The sequence below is a fragment of the Notechis scutatus genome, chromosome Z (assembly GCF_049901735.1).
Source record: "Notechis scutatus isolate UNSWTSFEM ecotype Mainland chromosome Z, rNotScu1.2, whole genome shotgun sequence".
Taxonomy (NCBI): Eukaryota; Metazoa; Chordata; class Lepidosauria; order Squamata; family Elapidae; genus Notechis; species Notechis scutatus.
Genome location: NC_142025.1, coordinates 104,799,998 through 104,823,661, shown reverse-complemented (window position 1 = coordinate 104,823,661; position 23,664 = coordinate 104,799,998). Strand labels below are relative to the sequence as shown.

Below are 23,664 nucleotides of genomic sequence, written 5' to 3'. Positions count from 1 at the left end.
CCAAGTTGTTGTATAAGGACCAATCAAGTGTGCAGGTTTTCAACCCCTAATTTGCATTTAGGTTATTCACTTTTATTGATTCACAACAGGTATATTACTGTATTTTTCTCTCTATAAGACACACTTTCCTTCCCCCCGCACAAAGTGGGTGGAAATGTCTGTGCGTCTTATGAAGTTAATATTGTGTCATAGATCATGAAGTATATTACCTCAGGAGTCTCCAACAGTGGACTGGTGCCGGTCCTTTGGTGAATAGCAGCCAGGCCACGGCAGGGTCCTTTTAAAGTGCTGAACCCCACCTCTTCTATCTTTGTCATTGACCATCTCTTATATCTCTTTTCTGCAGTGCAGGAGTCAATAGGCCGAGCTGACACAAGAGGACACCTATCTGTGGTCCTCTCAGGCTCTGCCTCCTTCCCTCACTACACTGCTGTTCCATATTTGACGCTCCATATTCACAGTACTCTGATGGGGACACCTAATGTATTTTTTTCTTGTTTTCCTCCTCTAACCCTAGGTGCGTCTTACGGTCAGGTACATCTTATAGTGTGAAAAATATGGTATATTAGAGCAGGTATTAAATTCTTAGAATATTGAAATTCACAATCCATGGGCTGTATTTTAGTTTAAGCATCTCAACAACACCCTCCAGAAAACTGGGAATGGAGATGCCAATACTATATAATAACAATTTTGGCAGTGAGATTTTTCCAGATTTCCCCCCTCACACACATACAGAAATATGGCTCAGCGTGGACAGAAAGGGAGGCCTTCTGGGTGAAAAACAGTCTCCTTTTCACTTCAGCTTCCTGCCTAGTTCCCACAAAATGGCCCCAAATCACACTGCCAAAATAACTTATTCTGGCAATGATTTTTGCAGTGAGATTTCTGCTGTTTTTTCAGATCTGGATTTTTTTAAGGACAGGCATGTCGCCCAAAGGTTTTGCTCCCATTCACTCCTTTTTCTTTAAAAGAAACAAGGCAGGCCCTTTATTCAGTACTCTTGTAACTTCGAACAGTTGTTAAACAAATGGCCATAACTTGAGGACTTCCTGTAGTATAGTAGAAGAAACAAATTGGCTTATTTTTATAACTATCCATTCTATCCATGGAGTTTTAGATACTTCTTTTATAACTTGCACTATTTTATATGACACCAGACTAAAGTGCTTTTGTAAGTATTTATATCTTCATTTTACAATGAATGGTTTACTATTGGCTTGCCAAAGAGGGGTTCTGGAATCCAGAGGAACAAAACAATTGGAAAGCAAAAGGTTAAGTCAACCTTTTTCTCTTGCTATTCCTCCAGCGCAAACCTGTGTCTTTCTATTCTGAGAAGATATTTGACCATTCTGATATTTTCTAGGACATGAAGGAAAGATTGGGATGGCAGCAATACGATTAAAGGAAGGGGAATCCTTTGATGGGAAACAGTTATATGAACATACCAAGAATTACCTGCCAAACTATGCTATACCTCACTTTATTCGCATCCAGGTGAGACTCTTGTGTTCTATTGTTGTTTTACCGATCAGTTGATATAATGTGAATAAACTTTGATGGGATTGATAACAATCAAAAACAGACAGAATTCACGAGTGAAAGTTTTGATCCTGCTACCATCTTGACTGGATCTGGGTTGTCTTAATACAGTGTTTCTTAAACTTGGTATCTAGATGTGTGAACTTCTTCCCCATCCATCACTTCCAAAATTGGGTGTTGCTGGATGGGGAATTCTGGGAGTTGAAGTCCACACATTTTAAATTTGTCAAGACCATGTGGCACATTACTGTTTCCTCCAGCAGCTTCTTGTCACCTCCCAGCTTCTTCTGCCTAAGGTAGCCTCTTCCTCTGCCTCATTATAAAATTGATATTCATTCCAATTCATTATCAAGGTAAGTGATGGAATTCAAGAATTTAAGCCGGTGTTGCAGCAAAATGTGCCTGAATGAGGCAAAGTATATATAATGTGGCATAGCTATAATCAATCTAGCAGTTTTGTAGGAAGGATAATTTAATTATTTTATCATTTTCTAATCTAAATCAGCTTTCCAAGCTGCTTTTAGATCCCAACCGAACAATAATATTGATATTTATGTTGTTCTTAGAGATTTATTTTTTTAAAATGATGATGATATGTTTGCCGCCTGCACTAGTAAAATGAATATGTTCCATCTTATACAAGATATATGATGTGCTATTTACCTATCTGGTACAAATGAAATTCTCCGCTTTATCCCTTCTATCATCCACTCCCATATAACTGATGGGCACTCTGGAGAAAGTGCAGCATGTATTTGACAGTCTTCCTCCAATGCTTTAATTCTGCCATTTAGGAGAACAGTGGAATAATGGGTTGATTTGCTCCTTTTCACCACAGGAGGCCTTGGAGATAACAGGGACTTTCAAGAAATGCAAAACTCAGTTGGTGAAGGAAGAATTTGACCCTATCACCATCACAGAGCCCCTATTTTTCTTGGACAATTCCGAGAAGAGCTTTGTGCCACTGACTTTGGAGATCTACCATTCTATCACAGAGAAGAAGCGGAAACTATGAAAAGGACTTCAAAAGATAACACATCATCATTCTTTCATGGCATAGCAACCCAGGAATAGAGCTTGGTGTTTCTTGACTATAGCCTAAGAATAGAGTAATTCTCTTGGATTAATTTTGTTTTAATTTGGCAGATATCTGGCAAATTAAAGATTTCTGGAACAGGTATCTTGCATACCAAACTTAAGGACATTTAGAAAAGTTAATTTTATTCTTATTCTTTTTCTTTCCCCTAGTAAAAAGCCTTTCTGTATTCCCATGAAGTGTTTGCTCTCCAGTAGAGGGAGGTAAATATGTGTATGCATTAAAATATGTATGAAATGGGCATCCTGTGTCCCAACAGTGTCACAGACATTGTGTTCCACTTAAGTGCTTGACTTTGCATAGCAAAGCCTGCGTACTTTTCCTGTGAAGGTAACTGGAATTTATCTTAAAGGAAGTTTCATACACTTCAGTATAAATATACATATCTTCTGCTTCATTTGCTTCTTGTAACACACACCCATCAAGTTATTGCTATCTATGCAAGTATTAAAAGTCTAATAGAACCAAAGGAAAAGTGGGGAAGCTGAGGGTTATTTTTAAAAATCAGAATTGATGTGATTTATATTTCCTGGTCAATTTTTAAAATTACAAGGAATCTTTTCATGTCAGTTAAAAATAATCTGTTATCATTTAAATTCAGTAAACAGTTTCCACCCTCAGAATTTATTTTTGATTTAATCTCTTGACTCTGTAGTTCATTGTATATGGAGGAAATATAGTATATATTTTTATCTTACCTATGATATTAATGCCTTAACTAGAGGATAATAGAATAAGTAAAACTCCAGCATTTAGTAAAGTTTGTGCATTCATTCATGGAATCCAATTCAAAAGAGCAAGTTCAATGTGGCCAGACAGAGGACAAGATCTGGAAACCATACTTGATTCTACAATGCTACCTGTGGCCATTGGGGGAAAATATTAACATTTACAGATTCCCAATCCTGTAGCCTCGAGATGTTTGGACCTGTCAGGCCTAAAACCAAGAATAACAGGTAGTCATACTTCTACACCAAGTTATTTATTGTTTCATACTCATAGACAAAATCTTGCCAGATTGAGCTCTCCAATTGAGCTATATCTACAGAATACTCTGTTTAATATTTTTTTTTTGGGTGGGGTTGTCTCCACCCTCTTTTGGTCACACATAGTTATCTCTTACTCCTCTGGAATTCACCTCCTCCAGTGGTGGGATTCAAAAAAATTTACTACCAACTCTGTGGCCTTAGTTTGAGGGGTGTGGTATGGCTTGGTGGGCATGGCAGAGGAAGGTTACTGCAAAATCCCATTCCCTCCCCACCCCACTAACCTGCTTTCCAGCTCCGTTCTCCTGTGCAGGGCAACAAAAGAAGATCTAGCAAATCAGCTGGGACTCGGGAGGCAAAGACTTGATGGGGGCAGATGGGGTCAGAGGTAATATTTGCTGGTTCTCCGAACTACTCAAAATGTCCCCTAATGGTTCTCCAGAATTAGTCAGAACCTATTGAATACCACCTCTGATCCCCTCCCTCTTGGGGATCCACCTTCTCATTACATTCCATCATAGGACTTTCCAGAATTCCCAGACAGAAGGCCACTACTGGGAAATGTGAAACTAGAATCTGCCAAGGTTTGGAAATATTGATCTAAAAATAATAATTGTAAGTTCCATCAGCAGTTTTATATCCTGATTGTTTCCACTTTCCAGTCTCTAGGAAACACTTCATAATTGTGGTGTGATGATTTTAATTTCTGACAAAAAGATTGAGAGTGCAAAGAAAATGATTAGTTCAGTCACCTGCTCTGGAACTAGTGTAAGAACCACAGAGTAAGAATCATGTCATCTCTATTCAGTACAAAAGGGAAATTGAGATGTTAATATTATCCTTGTCCTTCCTTATGCTGTGATGTGAAGCTATGAGTGGAAAGGTCATTTGTAAACATCCAAGCCACAATATAGCAGCAGAAATGGGGAGACTGGGTAGTAGGTTGCATCATGAGTTCCCACAATTGGGAAAAAACTGCACACAACCTCCACAGAATCATGGCAGCACAGAGAAATCCCACACCCTGCACTGGGTTTAAATATACCACATCAGACAAGATTCAGTTGTCAAAACTGTCTGACAGTTTTGTCCTTTGCACCACACTCGACATTTGCTGAACAAATGCCAGGGGTTTGCAGTGAAATCCCTGACCAAAAGGAAAGAGTTGATAAAAGAGCTCCAATTCTGCAACAAGTGTTGTGAATCAAACACTCACCCAAATACTGCACAGCCAAAGTGCAATGTCATATCTGCAAAAGTGACATGCACCCGGCTGCATCCAGAGGCCGATCCACCACTGCAGACATCTCATAGCCCTCATTTAAACAAGGATGCTCAACGTACTACAGAAGCACACCCAGAGCCAGTGATGAGTGTCAATTGCATGGTGGTGTGCAATGGCATACCAGCCCCTCGCTCGTGTTGTCAGATCTGCTTAGCCAAAGTCTACCCTGCTGGACGCCCAGAAGGAGCAGTGAAGATGTATGTAATACTGGATCCTCAGAGCAATTGCTCACTAGCCAGGTCCACATTCTTTGACCTCTTTGATGTTCAGAAGGAAGAAGTGCACTTCATGATATCAACATGCACTGCACCAAGAGGCACGGCGGGGAGGGAAGCTACTGGACTCTGTATACAGTCATTAGATGGAAGTTCCCAGTTCCTACTGCCCCCGTGTTGGAATGGAATGGGATACCAGATGACCGCAGCCAAATTGCAACACCAGAGGTAGCTAGCAACATACCTCACCTGAAGCATATGGCTCATCTATTTCCCACCATAGATCCTGAAGCCAAGATTTTGCTCTTGCTGGGATTCGATGCCCCTGATGCCTTAGCACAGTGATCCCCAACCTTTTTTATGCCGCGGCCCGGTACCGGCATCAGCTGGGCGCCGCGCCCGGTACTGGCATCAACTGGGCGCCGCCATCTTTTTGACGAAAAAGTGCTTCCGGTGACCTCACCGGAAGCACTTTTTCATCAAAAAGATGGCGGCGCTTCGTGAGCTTTTTCGGGTAGAAATGGCTTTCTACCCGAAAAGCTCACGAGCGAGCGCCGCCATCTTTTGATGAAAAAGTGCTTCCGGTGAGCTTTCTACCCGGAAAAGCTCACCGGAAGCACTTTTTATCAAAAAGATGGCGGCGCCCAGCAACCAGCGGCCCGGTCAGACTTGTTCCGCGGACTGGTACCGGTCCGTGGACCAGCGGTTGGGGACCCCTGCCTTAGCACACACTGAAGTAGTCAAAGGCCCAAGATACTCACCCTTTGCCTTCAAGACAGACCTGGGTTGGGGAATCTCAGGAATTGTCAGTGTCGATGGGATGCAGGCCCCAACCCAGGCAGATGCCTTAGCACCATCCATTCCGACAGCCTTCGGACGCCCTTTGACACCGTGGAAGCGAGAGTACTGCTCCAACCCTAAAAGACCACCAGAAGCGACCACCAGACTTTCACCATTGCCACCAAGAGTACATGTCCACCTTAAAAGGCCACCAGTGGTGACCAGTAGACTTGCACCAAGAAGCTCTACACCTGACACCTCACCAGCCTTGTGTTGCTGTGGAGAAAGGCTGAACTTGAAGATTGAATCTCAAGCTTTGCATGCTTTGCTTTGTCTGATGCTTTATTGTTATTTACTGTTTCTCTTAGTTATATAGCTAACTGTTTATTTTAGTTATATAGTCATCTGCTATTCAATTAGTATTACTCTTTACTGTTTATCTTAGTTAATTGCTCTTTACTTAGTTAGTGAAATTTACAATTCCAGGCGGGGAGTGTACTGTCCTGACAGTTTAGAGTTAATGGGATTTGGGATAGTTAGTTGGGAATTGTGTGTTGTCCCCTTAAGGGAATGTATCATGGTAAATGTAGTTAAGGTCCATGTCATGTGGTCACATCTGTAATCCTGATTGGTCACTAAATTGACCCTTGTTGGGTTGGGGGAGGCTCCCTCACTCTTGCCTGAAGCCATTACCATGCAGCTGCTTCAATCATCATCATCATGGGGTTGAGACCTTATTATCTTCCTACACCACAATTCAGATATGCAAAGGCTTGGACATTAAGAAGAACCTCATCATAAATGTGAGTTGACAGGATGCCTGATGAACCAATAAAAAAGACTTTGTGTGGATCTATCTGCCGTTGTACAGTATTTGTACAGTATTTATACAGGACAGGCAGAATAATTAAAATATTTTAAATGGACATTGCTAACAATGTTTATAGAAGTAATTCAATTTGGGTAGTTTTTACAGGCATTTCAGGTGTTATTGAGCCACAATTTCCATTATTTTTTCTTAATATTGGCTGGAATTTGTGCAGATTGGAATCTGAAAACATCCAGAACACAGTTGGTTTCACATCTCATCTAAGTCAGAGGTGGTATTCAACTGGTTTGCACCTGTTCGGAAGAACCAGTAGCGGTGATTTGGCGTGGGTCACAGAACTGGTGACCCCTGGCTAGCCACATCCCAAAATGGGTTGCCCTGTTGCCTGATCGCCCGCTTGTCCCGGTTGCTCTCCTAGCTTTCCATTCCACGTGGTGGACATGGGGCAGCTCAGGTGGTTGTGCATCCGCCTGCCTGTCCTCCCTCCCAGAGCACATTTTCTTCCTTCTCCCAGCGGCGGACACACCTCTTCCAGCCCAGGCCAGCCTGGCCCAGCCAGCCAGCTGGTGGGTGGGCGGATATCCCAGGGCTTCTCACCTCCCTTATCATGAATGCCTGCAGCAGCCCCTCGGGCCGGCTTAGCTGGGAGCCACCGTTCCCAGGTTTCTTGCCCGTGCTTGGTCGATGCCTCTTCACTTTGCTTGTTTAATACTGTATATGATATAGGACTGAAATGATCCCTAAGTTAACCACTGGGTATGCTGGTAGGGATTAATAGGTAGTAGAATCCAACAGTACTTGGAAAAGTACAGCTTTCCCACTTATATCTTTCAGGAATTTTGCTTTATCATTAAACAGTCTTCCACAATAGCCTCCAAATGTGTTCAAACAACTCTCAGAATCCCTGTCAATGATATTGGGAATTCTGAGTATTGCAGCCTATATAGCTAGTGACCACCAGACTGCAGAGAACTGCTGTAATAAAAAGTGGCCCACTGTACATAGAGAGCAGCTTGAAAGAGGAGCTGATGATTGCAGGATCCTTTGCTAAACCAGTTGAGCAAGCCTCATTCACTCATGCACCTTTCCTTCATTGGTATTGCAGCTGAATGTATCTTTCTTTCCTTTCTGGTTTAAATTGTGTTGAAAGGCTGTCAAAATGCCTTTCTTCTGAGGATTCGATTTTCCCGCTGGGAGAGCTCCGGCGCAAGGATATGGACAACTGCTTGAAAGTTGGATCTTTTTATTTTCCAGGAAGGCGAAAGATAGCAAGAAGTCTGTGTTCCTGGGCTAGCTACCTTTGTATGGTAAGTCCCTGATTTTTATACCTTTTTTCTCCTTTTGTGTGTGAGTGCTTGTGTTTGTATTTCTTAATGTTTTAAATCCTGTCAGGGGTTGTCTTCATTTCCGCCAGAGGGTAAACTCCGCGGGGTGCAGAAGGCAAACTTTGCGGGGTGGTTTGATTGGATTATCAGTTTCGTCCTAATCTTTTTTAGCTTAATGGTTTCTTATATTTGTTTTGTGGCAATCTCCTGTCTGTCTCCTTTGCAATATATTTTGTGTCTTTTGTCTGTTTGTTTTGCTGATTTGGCATGTCTTGTGTTTGTAAGGGTTTTCTTTTCTTGTTTCCCTAGTTTTCTTAATTATTTGGGCTTTTGTCTAAGGGGCTTCTTTAATACCTTTTACTTGATTTCTTTTCCTATGCAAGTTTGTTTTATGGCTGGCTTGATGTTCCCTTTGGGCTTTTCCTGCTTGGGTGACACCACTGTCCTCATGAAGTTCCCTTTCCACAATCCTTCATTTATTTATTTATTTTTCTAGAGGGTGGTCTCTGATTGAATGTCTGGGTATACTTGGTATTTGTGATCAATCTGGATCATCATCATGGCTGCCTGTCTCCCTTTTGATTTTCTCCTTTGAGAGGGAATACAGGCCTTTAGGCAGCTAAGGCAGGGTGGTATGCATCGACAGAGGCAACACATGAGGGCTCCAAAGACACAAATGGTGACTGTGGTTGTTATAAGGATTTTGAGCCAATGGAAATCTGGCATCCATGAGAAGAGCCATGAAAAGTCCAGGAATGATTGCTCCTGACCCATATTCTGAGCTAGCTCTTTCAGGTGGTGGATGTCCTTCCCTACGAGTTCTGAGGTTTCGTCCAGATTGAAGCAACACATCCCTTGGAATGTTTTGCAGCCATAATTATGCTTCAAGAGAAGGAAGTCTATTGCTGCTCTATTCTCCAGGGTGGCTTCTCTGACCTCCCTCAGTTCTCTGTTAAGGGCATCCAGGGCATGGGAGGTCGAATTCAAGCTTTTTGCCAGGATACATGCTGGTCTATTCAAATTTTTAGAATTTCGCACTGCCAATCCCCTACCAGGGATATTGCCAATGAGACATATTCTGTTTTGGTGGGAAGGGAGACTTTGGAGTTACAGTCTGAGTCCAAGGTTTGGAAGGCTCTCCTGTGTCGTCTCTGTAAGGATGGCATAAGCATGGTCAACCTTCCCAAGGTGCAGGGGCCATTTGTGGCATTTGCAGGAAGGTATGAGTAGGCTTTTAAGCCGCAAAGGAAAAAAACCCACCCTGGTGGGAGCTTCAGGTAACTATATGAGAATGATATGGTCTCTGTGTAGTTGCATTGTAGTTCTGTGTTGCTAAGACTGGCGCATTCTGCGACCCTAGGTGTGCTGCACCCAGTGACATTAAAGCATTTCTCAGAGGTGGTTACTGCAGCGATGCGTAGGGTATACATGGTGTGGTCCTTGGTTTTTGTAGAGTGGCCTCATCTAAAAATGCTTTCGTAGGAGTCAGGAAGGTTTCTAAATGTGGTGTTGAGTATTTCTCTTGCTAAATATTCCCATATGTTTCCTATCTCTGGGATAAGCTTTGGTTCCAGGAACGCAGTTGCTTGTGTTACAAATGTTACAATTGTTACAGATAATAATACATAGTATATATTGCATTTCATGTTCCCCATTGCTAGATTCCTTTTCTTCCCTTCCTCCCCCCCACCTTTTTATAGCAATGTAAAAAAATGTAAAAGGTCAAGTATCAAAAAATTATGAGAAAGATATGGTTAAAGTCCTTTTTGTTAAAAAAAAATACGACGAAAAAAGGTAAAAAAAGGAGAAAAAATGGAGAAGGTGAGAGAAAAAATAAAAAAAAATAGTTTATAACTCAGCACCGGGGAGTCCAGTTTTGTGTAATGCAACGTTTGCACTTGGTTCCTCACAGTGGTGTGGTTCAACGGTGTTGAAGAATGCTGCAAGCGTCCATTGATCTGTGTCCCGATCTTTCTTGAGTTTGATGGGTGGGATTGATTGTGGTGGAGTTTGGCTATGGTCTATGACTGCTGGCTTTGCATATGTCCAATGTATCCAAGAGTCTTGTTCTGCAACCTTTATGGCGGTGTGTGTAGTCAGTAAGACTTGGTAGGGTCCTTTCCACCTAGGTTGTAGAGGGGAGGTTCTGGTGAAGAACTTGATCCACACCCAATCTCCTGGCTCATATGGATGCAGGGCTTCTTCTAGGGGTAAGGTCTGTGTCAGCGCACTCTGGGTCCAGAGGGTCTGTAGTCTCTTTTGCAGGGCTGTAAGATAAGAAGAGAGAACCCTACCCCCCTCATCTAAGCAAAGGGAATGAGGATCTAGGCCTTGTAGGGTATCGGGGGGTGGCAGCCAATGTGACTCGCGCATGTGTTAGACTCCTTGGTCCGTGTTTCACTTGGATAGTAACAGGTGTTGCTCCTTTAAGTAGTCCCACTTCTGATGCATCCCAGCCCCATAAGGAGGGTGGCAGGCTTTTTAAATCTTCATGAAGCCCTGTGTTGCTGGTTATCAGCATGATTGTCTTGTGTGTGCCTTTTCCTGGGATTTCCAATTGCAGCCCCTGTTTGCCACATGTTATGGTAGCTCCCATTTTACATAGGAGATCCCTTCCTAGTCGAGATAGTGGGGACTGGGGCAAATAGTAAATGCATGGTCTACTGTGAAAGGTCCTAGTTCTACTGATACGTTGTGGATAAATTTTACAGGGATTATTTCCCTCCCACACTCCCATTATGCTATCCCGAGCCCCTTCAGCCACTGAAGCTTTATATGGTGGTTCAGTAATTAATGAGGAAGTGGCTCCAATATCAACTAAGCAATTGTATTTCTTTCCTCCTATAAGAATGGTGACAATGGGTTCCCCTTCTGGGCCATTTTCTAGGGGGATAGCCAGCCCGTTAAAGGTAGCCATGAATTCAGTGCTTTCATTGTCATGTTCTAGTCAGGAAAGGGGTAAATCATGTTCTCTTCTTTGCTCCCATTGATGTCTATTGTTATTATTTATTGGAGGAAAGGGAGTGCTGGGTGGTGCCTGGTGACTGAAACTTTGTTGCTCAGTGTAATGGACTGGATTATTGTTTGGCCTCATGTTTCTAGGTGGTGGGTGATACTGGTTGCGGGAAGGGTGTTGCCTACATTGCCTGCTGAAATGCCCTTTCTGTCCGCACCTATAGCAATGCTGGCATTTGCCTTGCGACCATCCTGCTTTATCGCAATGCCAGCATTTCTTTGAATTATAGGGGGTTTTACCTGGCGTTTGTCTGGCATCATGTTGCATTACAGCAAACATTTTTTTAAGTCTTCCTGTCTTTCTATTCGTCTCTTTCTATCTTTCTCTTCCTCTTTCAGCTTGTCTCTTTGATCATAGACACAGTTAGCGATCCTGCACAACTCTGCTATGTCTAAGGTTGGCCAGTTAGAGACGAAGCGATGGAAATGTTCTTTGATATCCATAGTAGACTGGTCCATGAAGGCTGAAGCTAAAATCCTTTGGTCCTTCAGGCAGCTAAGGTCTAGGTGGGCATATGCAGTAGCTGCTTCTGACAGGCGGACCCAAAAGGCATCAGGGTTTTCCTTTTCCCTTTGTGTTGTTTTTTGAAATTCGGACCAGTTTAAAGTTTTTTTTTTTCCTATTTCCTCTAGAGCTTCTAGTAAGTTATCTTTTGCTCTAGTGTATTCCTCCCAATGATTGGTATTAGTCCCAGTCAGGGCGATGTACTGGCCATGCAATGCGAGCTGGGGCTGCCTGTCCAGGGATAGTTGGTAGTTTGGCTATTTGGTCTGTTTTTTCAAACAGTTTTAATAGTTCGTCTTTCATTAGAAAGACTTGTAACAGCTGAGTCATGTCACCCCAGGATGGATTATGGCTGTCTATGATAGATTTCAGGGTTTTAATAAGTGTTTGAGGATCAGCCCTGAAAGCTGGGGTATCCTTTTTCCAGATGACTAGGTCAGAGGCAGAGAAGGGAGTGTGGGTAAAAACATATTCTAGTTGTCCCCTATTTCTGCCTGGCACTGGCTTGCTTAAAAGGGGAGCCATAATCCGTGCCTCAGTATTCCCTTCCCTGAAATGGGTTTCAGGCTTTTCCTTATTTTTTCCCTCGGTCAGGTCTTTGGTCCTAGCCATTTCAGCCCAGCAGTACCAATAGGGTATTTGGCTGGGCTTAATGCGTGTTCTAAGTGCTTTCAGGGTTTTATAATCTAAAGTACCGCTATCAGGCCAAATTTGTCTACCCGTGTCATCTCGCAATAAAGCCCACTTTTTGCAAAAAAAAATTGCTTCTTTTTTATTCATTTCAGTTAGGACAGGCACTTGCCTTTCGTCCCAAGCCTCAAGTAATTTATCCAAGGGGGTCTCTTCCATTGCCCTTGAGCTACAACTTCCCATATTCCCTACCTGATGTGGGGATTACTTTGGTTTAGCTGGGCTACCGCCGTCAGTTTTCAGACAAAAAAGGTCTGGAAAGGACTCCGGTTTCCCTACACAGAGTACGGGGCCCCTTTCTCCTAGGGAAACTCCGTCGTCAGTTTTAAGACCCCCCCCTAAAAAACAGGGATCTCGGAGGACCGTCTGCCCCCTAGCAGCACCGGTACGGGCCCCTACCCACACTCAGCCGTCAGTTTTCAGATCTCCCTTAAAGGTGGGGATCTGGAAGGACCTTTGCTGCTTTTTTAGGCAAACTATTTCCAATTTTGTTTACCAGCAGCCGGTATGGGCCTCTTCTAAATGCACAGGGCTTTCCTTGCAGGATGCACCGGGACTATTTTTTCTGCTTTCTATTTATTTCCCAACACCAGTTCCTTTCTCAGCCTGCTCGGTTTTTCTTACGTCCTTCAGAAGGACTCACACTCCGTGATCACCCCTTGCGTTCCCCAATCCAGCTGGTCACGGCTCGTTTTGGAGCTAGCAGCTGGCTGGGGTATGGCTGGCAATCATGGAGGAGGTGAGGTCCCACTGTTTCTGCAGAGAAAAACCCACACTTCCACACCTGGTCCACTCACACTTCCACTCCCCTCCCTAGTAAGATTATAAATTTGAAGCGGTACTCACTTGCTTTCAAGCAGCTGTTGAGCGGAAAAGCCCAAGGATTCCCTTTACTACCCTTATGCCTTCCGGGCTGGGTCCGTGGATGTTGTCCCTGGACAAAGAAGGTCCATGCCGGCTGGGTTTGGATCCGCGGGCCTGGTCCACTGGCAGGGTTGGCTGGAAAACCTTCATGGTCGCCAATTGTTGAAAGGCTGTCAAAATGCCTTTCTTCTGAGGATTCGATTTTCCCACTGGGAGAGCTCCGGCGCAACGATACAGACAACTGCTTGAAAGCTGGATCTTTTTATTTTTCAGGAAGGCGAAAGATAGCAAGAAGTCTGCGTTCCTGGGCTAGCTACCTTTGTATGGTAAGTCCCTGATTTTTATACCTTTTTTCTCCTTTTGTGTGTGAGTGCTTGTGTTTGTATTTCTTAATGTTTTAAATCCTGTCAGGGGTTGTCTTCATTTCCGCCAGAGGGTAAACTCCGTGGGGTGCAGAAGTCAAACTTTGCGGGGTGGTTTGATTGGATTATCAGTTTCATCCTAATCTTTTTTAGCTTAATGGTTTCTTATATTTGTTTTGTGGCAATCTCCTGTCTGTCTCCTTTGCAATATATTTTGTGTCTTTTGTCTGTTTGTTTTGCTGATTTGGCATGTCTTGTGTTTGTAAGGGTTTTCTTTTCTTGTTTCCCTAGTTTTCTTAATTATTTGGGCTTTTGTCTAAGGGGCTTCTTTAATACCTTTTACTTGATTTCTTTTCCTATGCAAGTTTGTTTTATGGCTGGCTTGATGTTCCCTTTGGGCTTTTCCTGCTTGGGTGACACCACTGTCCTTGTGAAGTTCCCTTTCCACAATTGTTTTGTAAATGTTTGTTCTACAAGGGCCAGTGACCATCCAGATTGTTACTTTTCATTGAGTATCAACTGTGCCAACATTCCCAATCCCCTCAGGACTTTGAGATATAAATTGTGGGCAAGGACAAAAGGTAGGCAGCACTGTATATAATTACTGCCTGTTGCTGAAAACCTACCTCCTATATTATAGATGAGAAAGTTGAGCAACAGATGAGGAAGGTAAGAAACAAACAGCATACTGAGATTACATAGCTATAGCACGTATTCAAATTTTATTGGCTGGGAAAGAAAGGTTTCTTTATTTAACCCTAGAGAAAGTGCGTGGAGTGTGAGAATTACATCTTTTTTTATTATTCATGATTTCTCTTCTCTTTGCCATCCACAAAACAGAACTTGGATAGATCCTGGAATAAGTTGGATTCTGATCTACTTCTTCCAAAATATCAAAGCTAAATTCCTACCATGCTGGATCTATACACAGCTGATTGTTAATTTTCCAGATTGTTACTTTTCATTGAGTATCAACTGTGCCAACATTCCCAATCCCCTCAGGACTTTGAGATATAAATTGTGGGCAAGGACAAAAGGTAGGCAGCACTGTATATAATTACTGCCTGTTGCTGAAAACCTACCTCCTATATTATAGATGAGAAAGTTGAGCAACAGATGAGGAAGGTAAGGAACAAACAGCATACTGAGATTACATAGCTATAGCACGTATTCAAATTTTATTGGCTGGGAAAGAAAGGTTTCTTTATTTAAGCCTAGAGAAACTGTGTGGAGTGTGAGAATTACATCTTTTTTATTATTCATGATTTCTCTTCCCTTTGCCATCCACAAAACAGAACTTGGATAGATCCTGCAATAAGTTGGATTCTGATCTACTTCTTCCAAAATACCAAGGCTAAATTCCTACCATGCTGGATCTATACACAGCTGTGCTTGGGCTTTTGATTCTTCTGCCCTTGTTGGCCAAATTTTTGTTCCCTTATTTTTGGTTGGATCTGAAAAACCTTATTGGCTACATACATATGGGATATCGATGCCGCAGTTACATGCAGCACACTCCTCCTATCACTTTCCTAGACATATTTTTGGCCAGAGTTAAGAAGTATTCAGACAAACCCTTGATTATTTTTGAAGATGAGGTTTATTCCTACCGAGACATTGATAGACACAGCAACCAGCTAGCCAGAGTACTGAAGGACTATGTGGGGCTGAAAGAAGAGGAGACCATGGCCGTTTTCTTCAACAACATCCCTGCCTATCTGTCAGTTTTGATTGGCTTGTCAAAAATTGGCTGTACCATGGCATGTGTCAACTCTAACATACGACTCAAATCTCTGATACATGTGCTGAAATCTTGCAAGGCTAAAGTTCTTCTATCAACTCCAGGTGAGTGAATTATGTAGGAAATACTTCTATAGAAAATAGTAATATGTCATAACTACTGGTCCTTTCTCTTCTTTTTGAATTGCACCCAAAGATATTTTTTTAAACCAGGAGGATGGTCAAAGTGTTACCCCAATTTCTGATTTTGCATTGGTAAAATAAGTTTGTCATATGCAAAATGATTTTTTGCATATCTCATCATTGGATGGGTTGATATTGTGAATTTATGTAGCGAGGAAGCGTTTTTCCAAAGTGCACCTCTTGGTTTATTAAAAGTCATGTTTACATTTCTCTGCTAATAATCTGTCAATATTTCAATGAACTTTAAATGTTATTTAGTTAGTTAGTCAACTAACTTTGAAAGAATGAACCTCTTTCTCCTTTATTCTTTTTCTCTTGCCCACAACTATGACATCGATTGTCTTCTGCAATCAGGTAAGAAAGTAAGACCATAAGAACTGCAAAGGGCCATGTAGAGTAGGATTTTCCTTCCGTAGTTAAAAAAAAAAAAAAGTGGTTTCTGGAAAGTTAAGTGTACCCAACTGTCCCATCAGATCTGGAAGAAGGAGGGTATGGTGGTTCCTGTATACAAAGAAATTCCATCTGATGACACTCAGGGAAGCCTTTTCTGCGGTGGCACCTAGCCTCTGGAACATTACCTCATCTCCTTTACAATCCTAACATTGTTGACCTTTAGGAAGTCCTTGAAGACATGTCTGTGCCATCAGCTGTGTGGATCCCATGATGTGGGGAGCCCTGAAAGATGACAACATTTTCTTATGAGCTGTAAGCTGGCACTTTCTTGCATTTTAACATCTTTTAATCAGTTTCTATATATCTGCTGTTTTAACTGTTTTTTCTGAAGCTCATAAGTGAAGTGGGCAGCTATAATAAATTTAAATAAGTGAGTGGATCAGTTCATTCTATTGCTCTTTCGGACACTATTTAGATAGAAGCATCTTTGGGGTAGTACTTTGAGGCAGAAGTCTGGGGTCTTTACAGCACTTTGAAGTAAGGAAGTAATTTGCATTGCTATTTAATGAATATCCTAGATCTGGGCCTCTTTGATAAATTTGGATAATCCAGAACTTTGTAATTCCACAATGTTCAGATATATATTGCTTGCAGGCTCCCTATAGATCAGTGATCCCCAACCTTTTGGCCGCGACCCGGTACCGGCATCAGCTGGGCGCTGCCATCTTTTTGATGAAAAAGTGCTTCCGGTGACCTCACGAAGCACGTTTCATCAAAAAGATAAGCGGCGCTCAGCGCTTGGTGAGCTTTTCCGGGTAGAAATGGCTTTCTGCCGGAAAAGCTCACCGAAGCGCTGGCGCCGCCATCTTTTTGATGAAAACGTGCTTCCGTGAGCTTACCCGGAAAAGCTCACCGGAGCGCTGGCGCCGCCATCTTTTTGATGAAAACGTGCTTCGGTGAGCTTTCTACCGGAAAAGCTCACCGGAAGCACTTTTTCATCAAAAGATGGCGGCGCCAGCAAGCTCACGGCCCGGTAGGAGTTGTTCCGCGGACGGTACCGGTCCGCGGACCGGTGGTTGGGGACCCCTGCTATAGATGTTGAAATGAGCATTGCTTATGAGAGATGGAGGGGGAGGAGAGAGACACAGAGGGAGGTGAGAGAGATCTCTGTATGTGTGTGTATGCGTGTGAGAGAGTTCTTCCACTAATTTATAAAACCCTTTTACATTGTTTTAGTGCATTTATTAATCTTATTGTGTATAGGTGTAATAATTCATAGAATTATATACATAATGAGTTTATACATAAGAAATATATACTTTGGAGCTGTGAACAATAACTCAAGGAAGGTTGTGATTGTTGTTTTGTCTGGAAGCAATCTGATACGTAAAAGTTTATTAGCAACTATTCAGAAAGGAGTCAATTTCTACCTCTACTGCATTTCCACAATGTCTTCCAGTGCAGCTTGGTTGAGAAATAAAATATTTATCACATTCTGGTCCTAGAAGAAAACTGATCATTTTTTGAATGGCTTTCTATGATAATTTTGCAGGATACTCAGAGATTCTCACATTAGACATGACTTGGGATATTTCTGCATGAAATGGTGCATTCCTACAGAGGTTTCACCCTATCTTTGATCTCATTTTTCTTTTGTGATTTGAAATGAAGTGATCTTTTAGTGATCTTCTTGGGCTTCTTATTAATAATATTCAGCATCATTTTTTTGAACAACCACCTGAAGTGGGATTTGGGGATAATGTTTTACAGCAAAATTTGAGACTATTATTAGAAGGTATCATTTCTGTTCTGTTCCTTGGCATTTTGTTCTAATTCTAAAGAGTATGGATTCTATTTTATCATGTATAATCCCACTGCTATTTGGACCAACATGATATTTTGCAAAACCTATTCAATCTCATTGTTATTGATGGTGTATTATTTTTGTTATTCTCAATGATTTAGAGCCATTTTTATGCTAGATGGACCAGTATATTATCATTCCAATTCTTGCATTTTTCTTTGTATTATATCTTCAACATGGTCTTCATGGTGTTAAAATTATGTAGCAAGTTTTACACTCCCTCCAAAATTGATATTTCTATCTATCCATGATGTATGAAAATATACTGTTCTCAGTGCTTCAAAAGCAATATTATTTTCACACATTTTTCCTGATTAATTTAAAGGAAACAGTTGTATATTTTAAGTACTGTAAGAGAACTATACTGTTACTTTGTCAGATTTTGAACTGGTAGACCATTAAATTGCTATTGATCAATGATATACATGTTCAGCTTGGTTATAATGATATTTTGAATATAACCATTAAAATGGCCAAAGAATTATTACACATTAGAAAAATAAATGTATTCAAAACTAGCAGCAAATGGAAAATTGATATACTTATGTTAATTGTTAACACTTGCAACAAAGAAGCACACAAAAGGAATGAAAGCTATTCAATCATTCTTTTTTATTTTTTAAAAATAAAATAATATTCCAGGCTAGCTCCTTTTTCCGTTCCTCTTTCTTGCTTCCTCACTTGCTTGCTAGTCCTAGTGCACAGATTAATATAAACATTTTCATTCTGTTTTATATAATAAAATAATCAGGAAAAATGGACTATATTATATATATATTTGCCTAGGAATGGTTAGTGATTCTAAGAATGCAAGATTGGAGTTCTACTCTTTACATTGTCTTTGCAAAAACTCTGCCATATTTTTCCTATGTTCTAGTATTTATGGAAGAGGCTCAAAGAGAGATTTACAAAAGTAAGGCAGTACATTCAATCAATTTTTTCCTTTCCTTTTTCAAGACTTAATAGATGCCATTGAAGATGTCCTGCCTACTTTAAATGATGAAGGGATACGTGTTTTCTATCTGAGTGATGATTCCCCAACTGAAGGTGTAGAGGCACTGCTCAAAAGGGTCAAATTAAGTTCTGCTGAATCAGTGCCCTTTTCCTTCAGAGCCAATGTAACACCTAAATCTGTATATCTATATATTTTCACCTCTGGGACCACAGGTGAGGAGCATGAAAGGTGGAGTGGTTGTTGAGAAATCTAGAAGGATAAAATGTGCTATTGGTTGGAAATATTCTCAGTTGACTTCTGCTTGTATGATTGTGTGGTTTTTATGATATGTGTAGATCAGGGTTAGATAATAAGTAACAAGATTACATAACAAGTCATTTTCCTTTGGGTTTGCAAAGCTTCTTGCTCATCTGACCTCATCATCATGTCATGATGTCCACTGTCCACTTCACATCATGATCATCATGTCATCTGATGATGCTGTTGTTGAATGGAAATCGGCACACTGCAAAGCTTTCATTCATTGATCTGTGATTTTTATTTTTTATTTTTATTTTTTTGCCAGTGAGTGCTTTTGAAATGTCAGGATCATATGATAAGCCCTTTGTTTGGCTGGAGTCAAGCATGCTGCAAAACTGATTGTAAATTATCATTTCTTGCTTTTTTCTCTCAGTGCATTGCACTCTTTATTTCTTATTCTCTTTTTACTTTCCTCCAGGACTCCCCAAAGCTGCTGTCATTTCCCAGAAGAAAATAATAACGTCCTTCCACCTGTTTCGCCTGTCTGGTGTCCATGACAAAGATGTTGTTTATATTCCGCTCCCTCTGTACCACGGAAGTGGACTCGTTGGGCTTCTGGGAAGCATAGACATGGGTAGGCGAAAAATACCAGAGAGCCTAGAATACACATAAAGAGATCTTCACCCTCAGAGTATAATCAAGAGATACAGAGCTCTTATATCAGCTTATATCTTATATATAGCAGCATCCACAGAGAACATCACAGCCTGCCCCAGATAATTTCCCAGCAAACTAATAATAACTCTGGATGAAGGAATTAAGAAAAATGGGAGGAGGCAAGCAGGAAGACTTATACTGTGGTGTCAATTATTAACCAATCTTAATATAGTAATGATGTACAGGTAGCCCTTGACTTAGAACAGTTTATTTCATGACTATTCAAAGTTACAACAGTGCTGAAAAAAGTGACTTATGACCATTTTTCACACAACTATTGTAGCATCACTGGGATCACATGATCAAAATTCAGATCTTTGGCAACGGGCTCCTATTTATGTCAGTTGAAGTGTCTCAGGGGCCTATGATGACTCCGGGACACTGCAAACTCCTTACAAGCAAAGTCAACAGGGAATCCAGATTCACTTCACAAGTATGTTGCTAACTTAACAACTGCAGTGATTCGCTTAACAACTGTGGCAAGAAAGGTCATAACATGGGGCAACATTTCACTTAGCAGAAATTTTGGGCTCAGTTGTAAGTCAAGGACTACCTGTACATTTCCAATATTCTGACCCAAAAATAACATAAATATAATCTTACAATAAAAATTATCTGACCCAAGGACCCTTTAACTGACTCTTTGGCAGATTCAGAAGGAAACTTCTCTCTCTTGGAGCAGTTTTGCAATGCAAAAACATATATTTGTAAGACAGAAAATTGACATGTCAGTGTATGAATGTTAATGCTGGGAGTTGGAGGAGGAGTTGTTGTTTTTCTTGTTTTAACCATAGGCCATATCAAAGTATACATGAATTTCACAGACTGATAGGTATTTTAGCAGTATTCATTTTTTATTTATTTATTTTTATTTATTTATTTGATTTGTCAATTGTTTACAAGATAATAAGTATAAGTATATACATAGTTATGAATACATGAAATGGGTACATATAAGAAAGATAAAAGAAACAATAGGACAGGGACGGTAGGCACGTTGGTGCGCTTATGCACGCCCCCTACAGACCTCTTAGGAAAGGGGTGAGGTCAATAGTAGACAGTCTAAGGTTAAAGTTTTTGGGGTTTGGGGAAGAAACCACAGAGTCAGGTAGAGTATTCCAGACATTGACCACTCTGTTGCTGAAGTCGTATTTCCTGCAATCAAGTTTGGTGCGGTTAACCTTGAGTTTGTATCTATTGTGTGCTCTTGTGTTGTTATGGTTGAAGCTGAAGTATTCATTGACAGGTAGGACATTGCAACGTATGATTTTATATACCATACTTAGATCAGACCGAAGACAGCGTAATTCAAGGTTTTTTAGTTCTAGAATTTCAAGTCTGGTGGCATAAGGTATTCTACAACGAGTAGAGGAGTGGAGAACTCTTCTTGTGAAATATTTCTGGACTTTCTCAACTGTGCTAATATCAGATACATAATGTGGGTTCCAGACTGATGAGCTGTATTCAAGTACAGGTCTAGCAAATGTTTCGTATGCTCCAGTTAGTAGTGTGATATTACCAGAGAAAAAGCTATGTAGGATTAGGTTAACAACTCTTAATGCCTTTTTGGCTATGTAGTTACAGTGGGCTCTAGCACTTAGATAATTAGAGATGAGTATTCCAAGGTCCTTTACAGAGCTTGGATCATCAACAAGATCTTGACTATTCAGCTTGTATTTTATTTTCTGATTTTTTTTTTTGCCAATTTGTAAGACAGAGCATTTATTTGTTGAGATTTGAAGTTGCCATTTGTTTGACCATTCTGATACATAGTCAAGATCTTTTTGTAGGGAAGCAGTATTGTCTGTGGTATTGAACAGCTTTACATCATCAGCGAAAAGTATGCAGTTGCTCTTAATATGATCACAGAGGTAATTTATGTAGAGTATGAAGAGAGTTGGTCCTAGAACACTGCCTTGGGGGACACCACTATTGACAGGTACAGAATTTGATAGGATGCTCCCAATTTTGACCATTTGTTGTCTGTTTGACAGGAATGCTTCTAACCAATTATGCAGGTGTCTGGAGATACCATAAGATTTTAGTTTTAGGAGTAGTTTGTCGTGTACCACTGAATCAAAGGCTTTACAGAAGTCTATGTAGATTGCATCTATTGCTTTGCCCTGATCGAGCTGTGTCGTCCATATGTTTTTGCAGTGTAAGAGTTGCAGATTACAGGATAGTTTTTTCCTGAACCCAAATTGTTTATTGGAGAGTAGGTTGTTCTATGTATTTTCTATGGTTGTGTCATTTATTTATTTATATCCCATCTTTATTATTTTCAAAAATCAGCCAAGATGAACATATCTAACATACCAATATTTCCCCACAACAACTTTGTGTGTTAGGTTGGGCTAAGAGAGAGTGACTGATCCAAAGTCACCCAACTGGTTTTCATGACTAAGATTGGACTTGAACTCACAATCTCCCTAATGGAAGGACATGAGAATTACATCCCTTTTTGTTTGCTAATTTACTTATTGTAATATTTGTTGCCAGTAATTCCTAGTAGGTAATTCTAGGACACTTAAAGTGGTAAAGGCTACCCAGCTAAACGAGGAAGCAGAAAAATAACTAGTAAATCATTGAATAGTGGGTGGATAGATATCGATCGAAATATTTGTGGATCAAATATTTTGTGATGATAACCATATAAACTGTAAAAATATATAAAGCTAAATGGCCTATTTCTTGCCAATATCCCAACCTATTTGGATATCTGATTGCAGAAGAATGACATTCACAGAAGCAGCTGAAGAAGAGAAGACTTTTATTTATATATTTATTTATCTGATTTATATCTTGATTTTGTCCTCTTCAAATATCCTGGAGCCAAATCATTTTAGGCCATTTTAAGTAACTAGGCGAAGTGTCTATGGAGATTTTCAGTCATCCAGGTCATGGTTGTCCCAAAGATGCTTTTTCAAGAGGAAACTGGAGTTTCTGGTTTTTCTTTGAAGACGTTTTGTTTCTCATCCAAGAAGCTTCTTCAGCTCTGACTGGATGGTGGGGAATGGAAAGATTTATACTCCTTGCAGACAGCTGGTCATTTGCATTCTTTTAGTAGATTGTTAAGGTCACCTGGAAGTTTATCTATGTCATCAAGGTCATCTGAATGATGCAAATTGGTGTGGAGCCTTCTTGGAATTGTTGAAAGGACTGTGTTGTAGATTGGAGGTAGATGGTGTCATATCCTCCCCCCTCTGTTGAGAGGGGGCTGTTCCATTTTGAAATAGATGGCCTCTTTAACCCCTCTTTTAAACCAGCGACCCTCTCTGTCCAAAACATAGACTTTGTTGTCTTCAAAAGAATGCCCTGTGACTTTTAAATGCAAATGCACTGCTGAATTTAGTCCTGATGTGTTTGTTCTCCTACAGCCCTCTCTCAACAGAGTCCAGTTTCCTCTTGAAAAAGCATCTTTGGGATAACTAGGGGAAAATGTCATTGAAAAGTTGCAGGGTGGAGCATTTCAGCTTAGGATTCTAACCCAGTAATCACACCAACTTCCTGAAGTTTCTCTCTCTGTTTATGTAAGGAGCTACATGTGTTCTGAGATCTAAGTTCTCTGTTTCTCGTTACTGGGATGACTGCAGATGTTATCATGTCACTGTGATCCAGTATGTAGGAGAATTGATGCGCTACTTGTGTAATGCACCAAAGGTAATTGATAAGATTGACTAATACTTCAGAAAATAATATTACAAAGAATGATAAGCAACTGCTTGCCAAATTGTACGTCGCAGTATCTAGGCAATGCAGATACAAATCTAGAAGATAACTATACAGTACTTGTACCATATTGTGGAGACCCAGGCCCAATTTATCATGAATGCATGGCCTGTTTATATATTCCTTTCTCCTATATCCATTCCTTCTCCCTTCACGTAACCCAATTCCCTCACTTGTTTCCCATTTCATAAAAAAATGATAATTATACTAGCCAAGCAGCAAGTCATAGGATAGATATATGTAGGTGTACGTATACATATGTATATATAAATCTATTATAGAGGTAAAAGGAAAAATAATGATATTATTACTAATCTTTCACAGAAGAATAGTGTTGTATCTTTATATG

The 23,664-nt window shown here is 40.7% G+C and overlaps 2 protein-coding genes across 3 annotated transcripts in view; both read left to right on the top strand.

The window, feature by feature from the left end:
- LOC113424388 (long-chain fatty acid transport protein 2) overlaps positions 1 to 3,398 on the top strand; it is a 33,385-nt gene extending 29,987 nt beyond the window's left edge. For both annotated transcript variants that reach the window (XM_026686059.2, XM_026686058.2), the window contains 2 exons: positions 1,367 to 1,497; positions 2,381 to 3,398. In XM_026686059.2, coding sequence (XP_026541844.1) covers positions 1,367 to 1,497; positions 2,381 to 2,557 — 308 coding nt within the window. In that variant the 3' untranslated portion in view covers positions 2,558 to 3,398. The remainder of the gene's footprint in view (positions 1 to 1,366; positions 1,498 to 2,380) is intronic.
- Positions 3,399 to 14,574: 11,176 nt separating this feature from the next.
- Positions 14,575 to 23,664, top strand: part of LOC148129043 (long-chain fatty acid transport protein 2-like) — a 30,060-nt gene continuing 20,970 nt past the window's right edge. Inside the window, exons 1-5 of the mRNA XM_087946423.1 lie at positions 14,575 to 14,619; positions 14,790 to 15,339; positions 18,632 to 18,841; positions 19,348 to 19,503; positions 23,122 to 23,246. Of these exons, the coding sequence (XP_087802549.1) occupies positions 14,862 to 15,339; positions 18,632 to 18,841; positions 19,348 to 19,503; positions 23,122 to 23,246 (969 nt within the window). The 5' untranslated portion in view covers positions 14,575 to 14,619; positions 14,790 to 14,861. The remainder of the gene's footprint in view (positions 14,620 to 14,789; positions 15,340 to 18,631; positions 18,842 to 19,347; positions 19,504 to 23,121; positions 23,247 to 23,664) is intronic.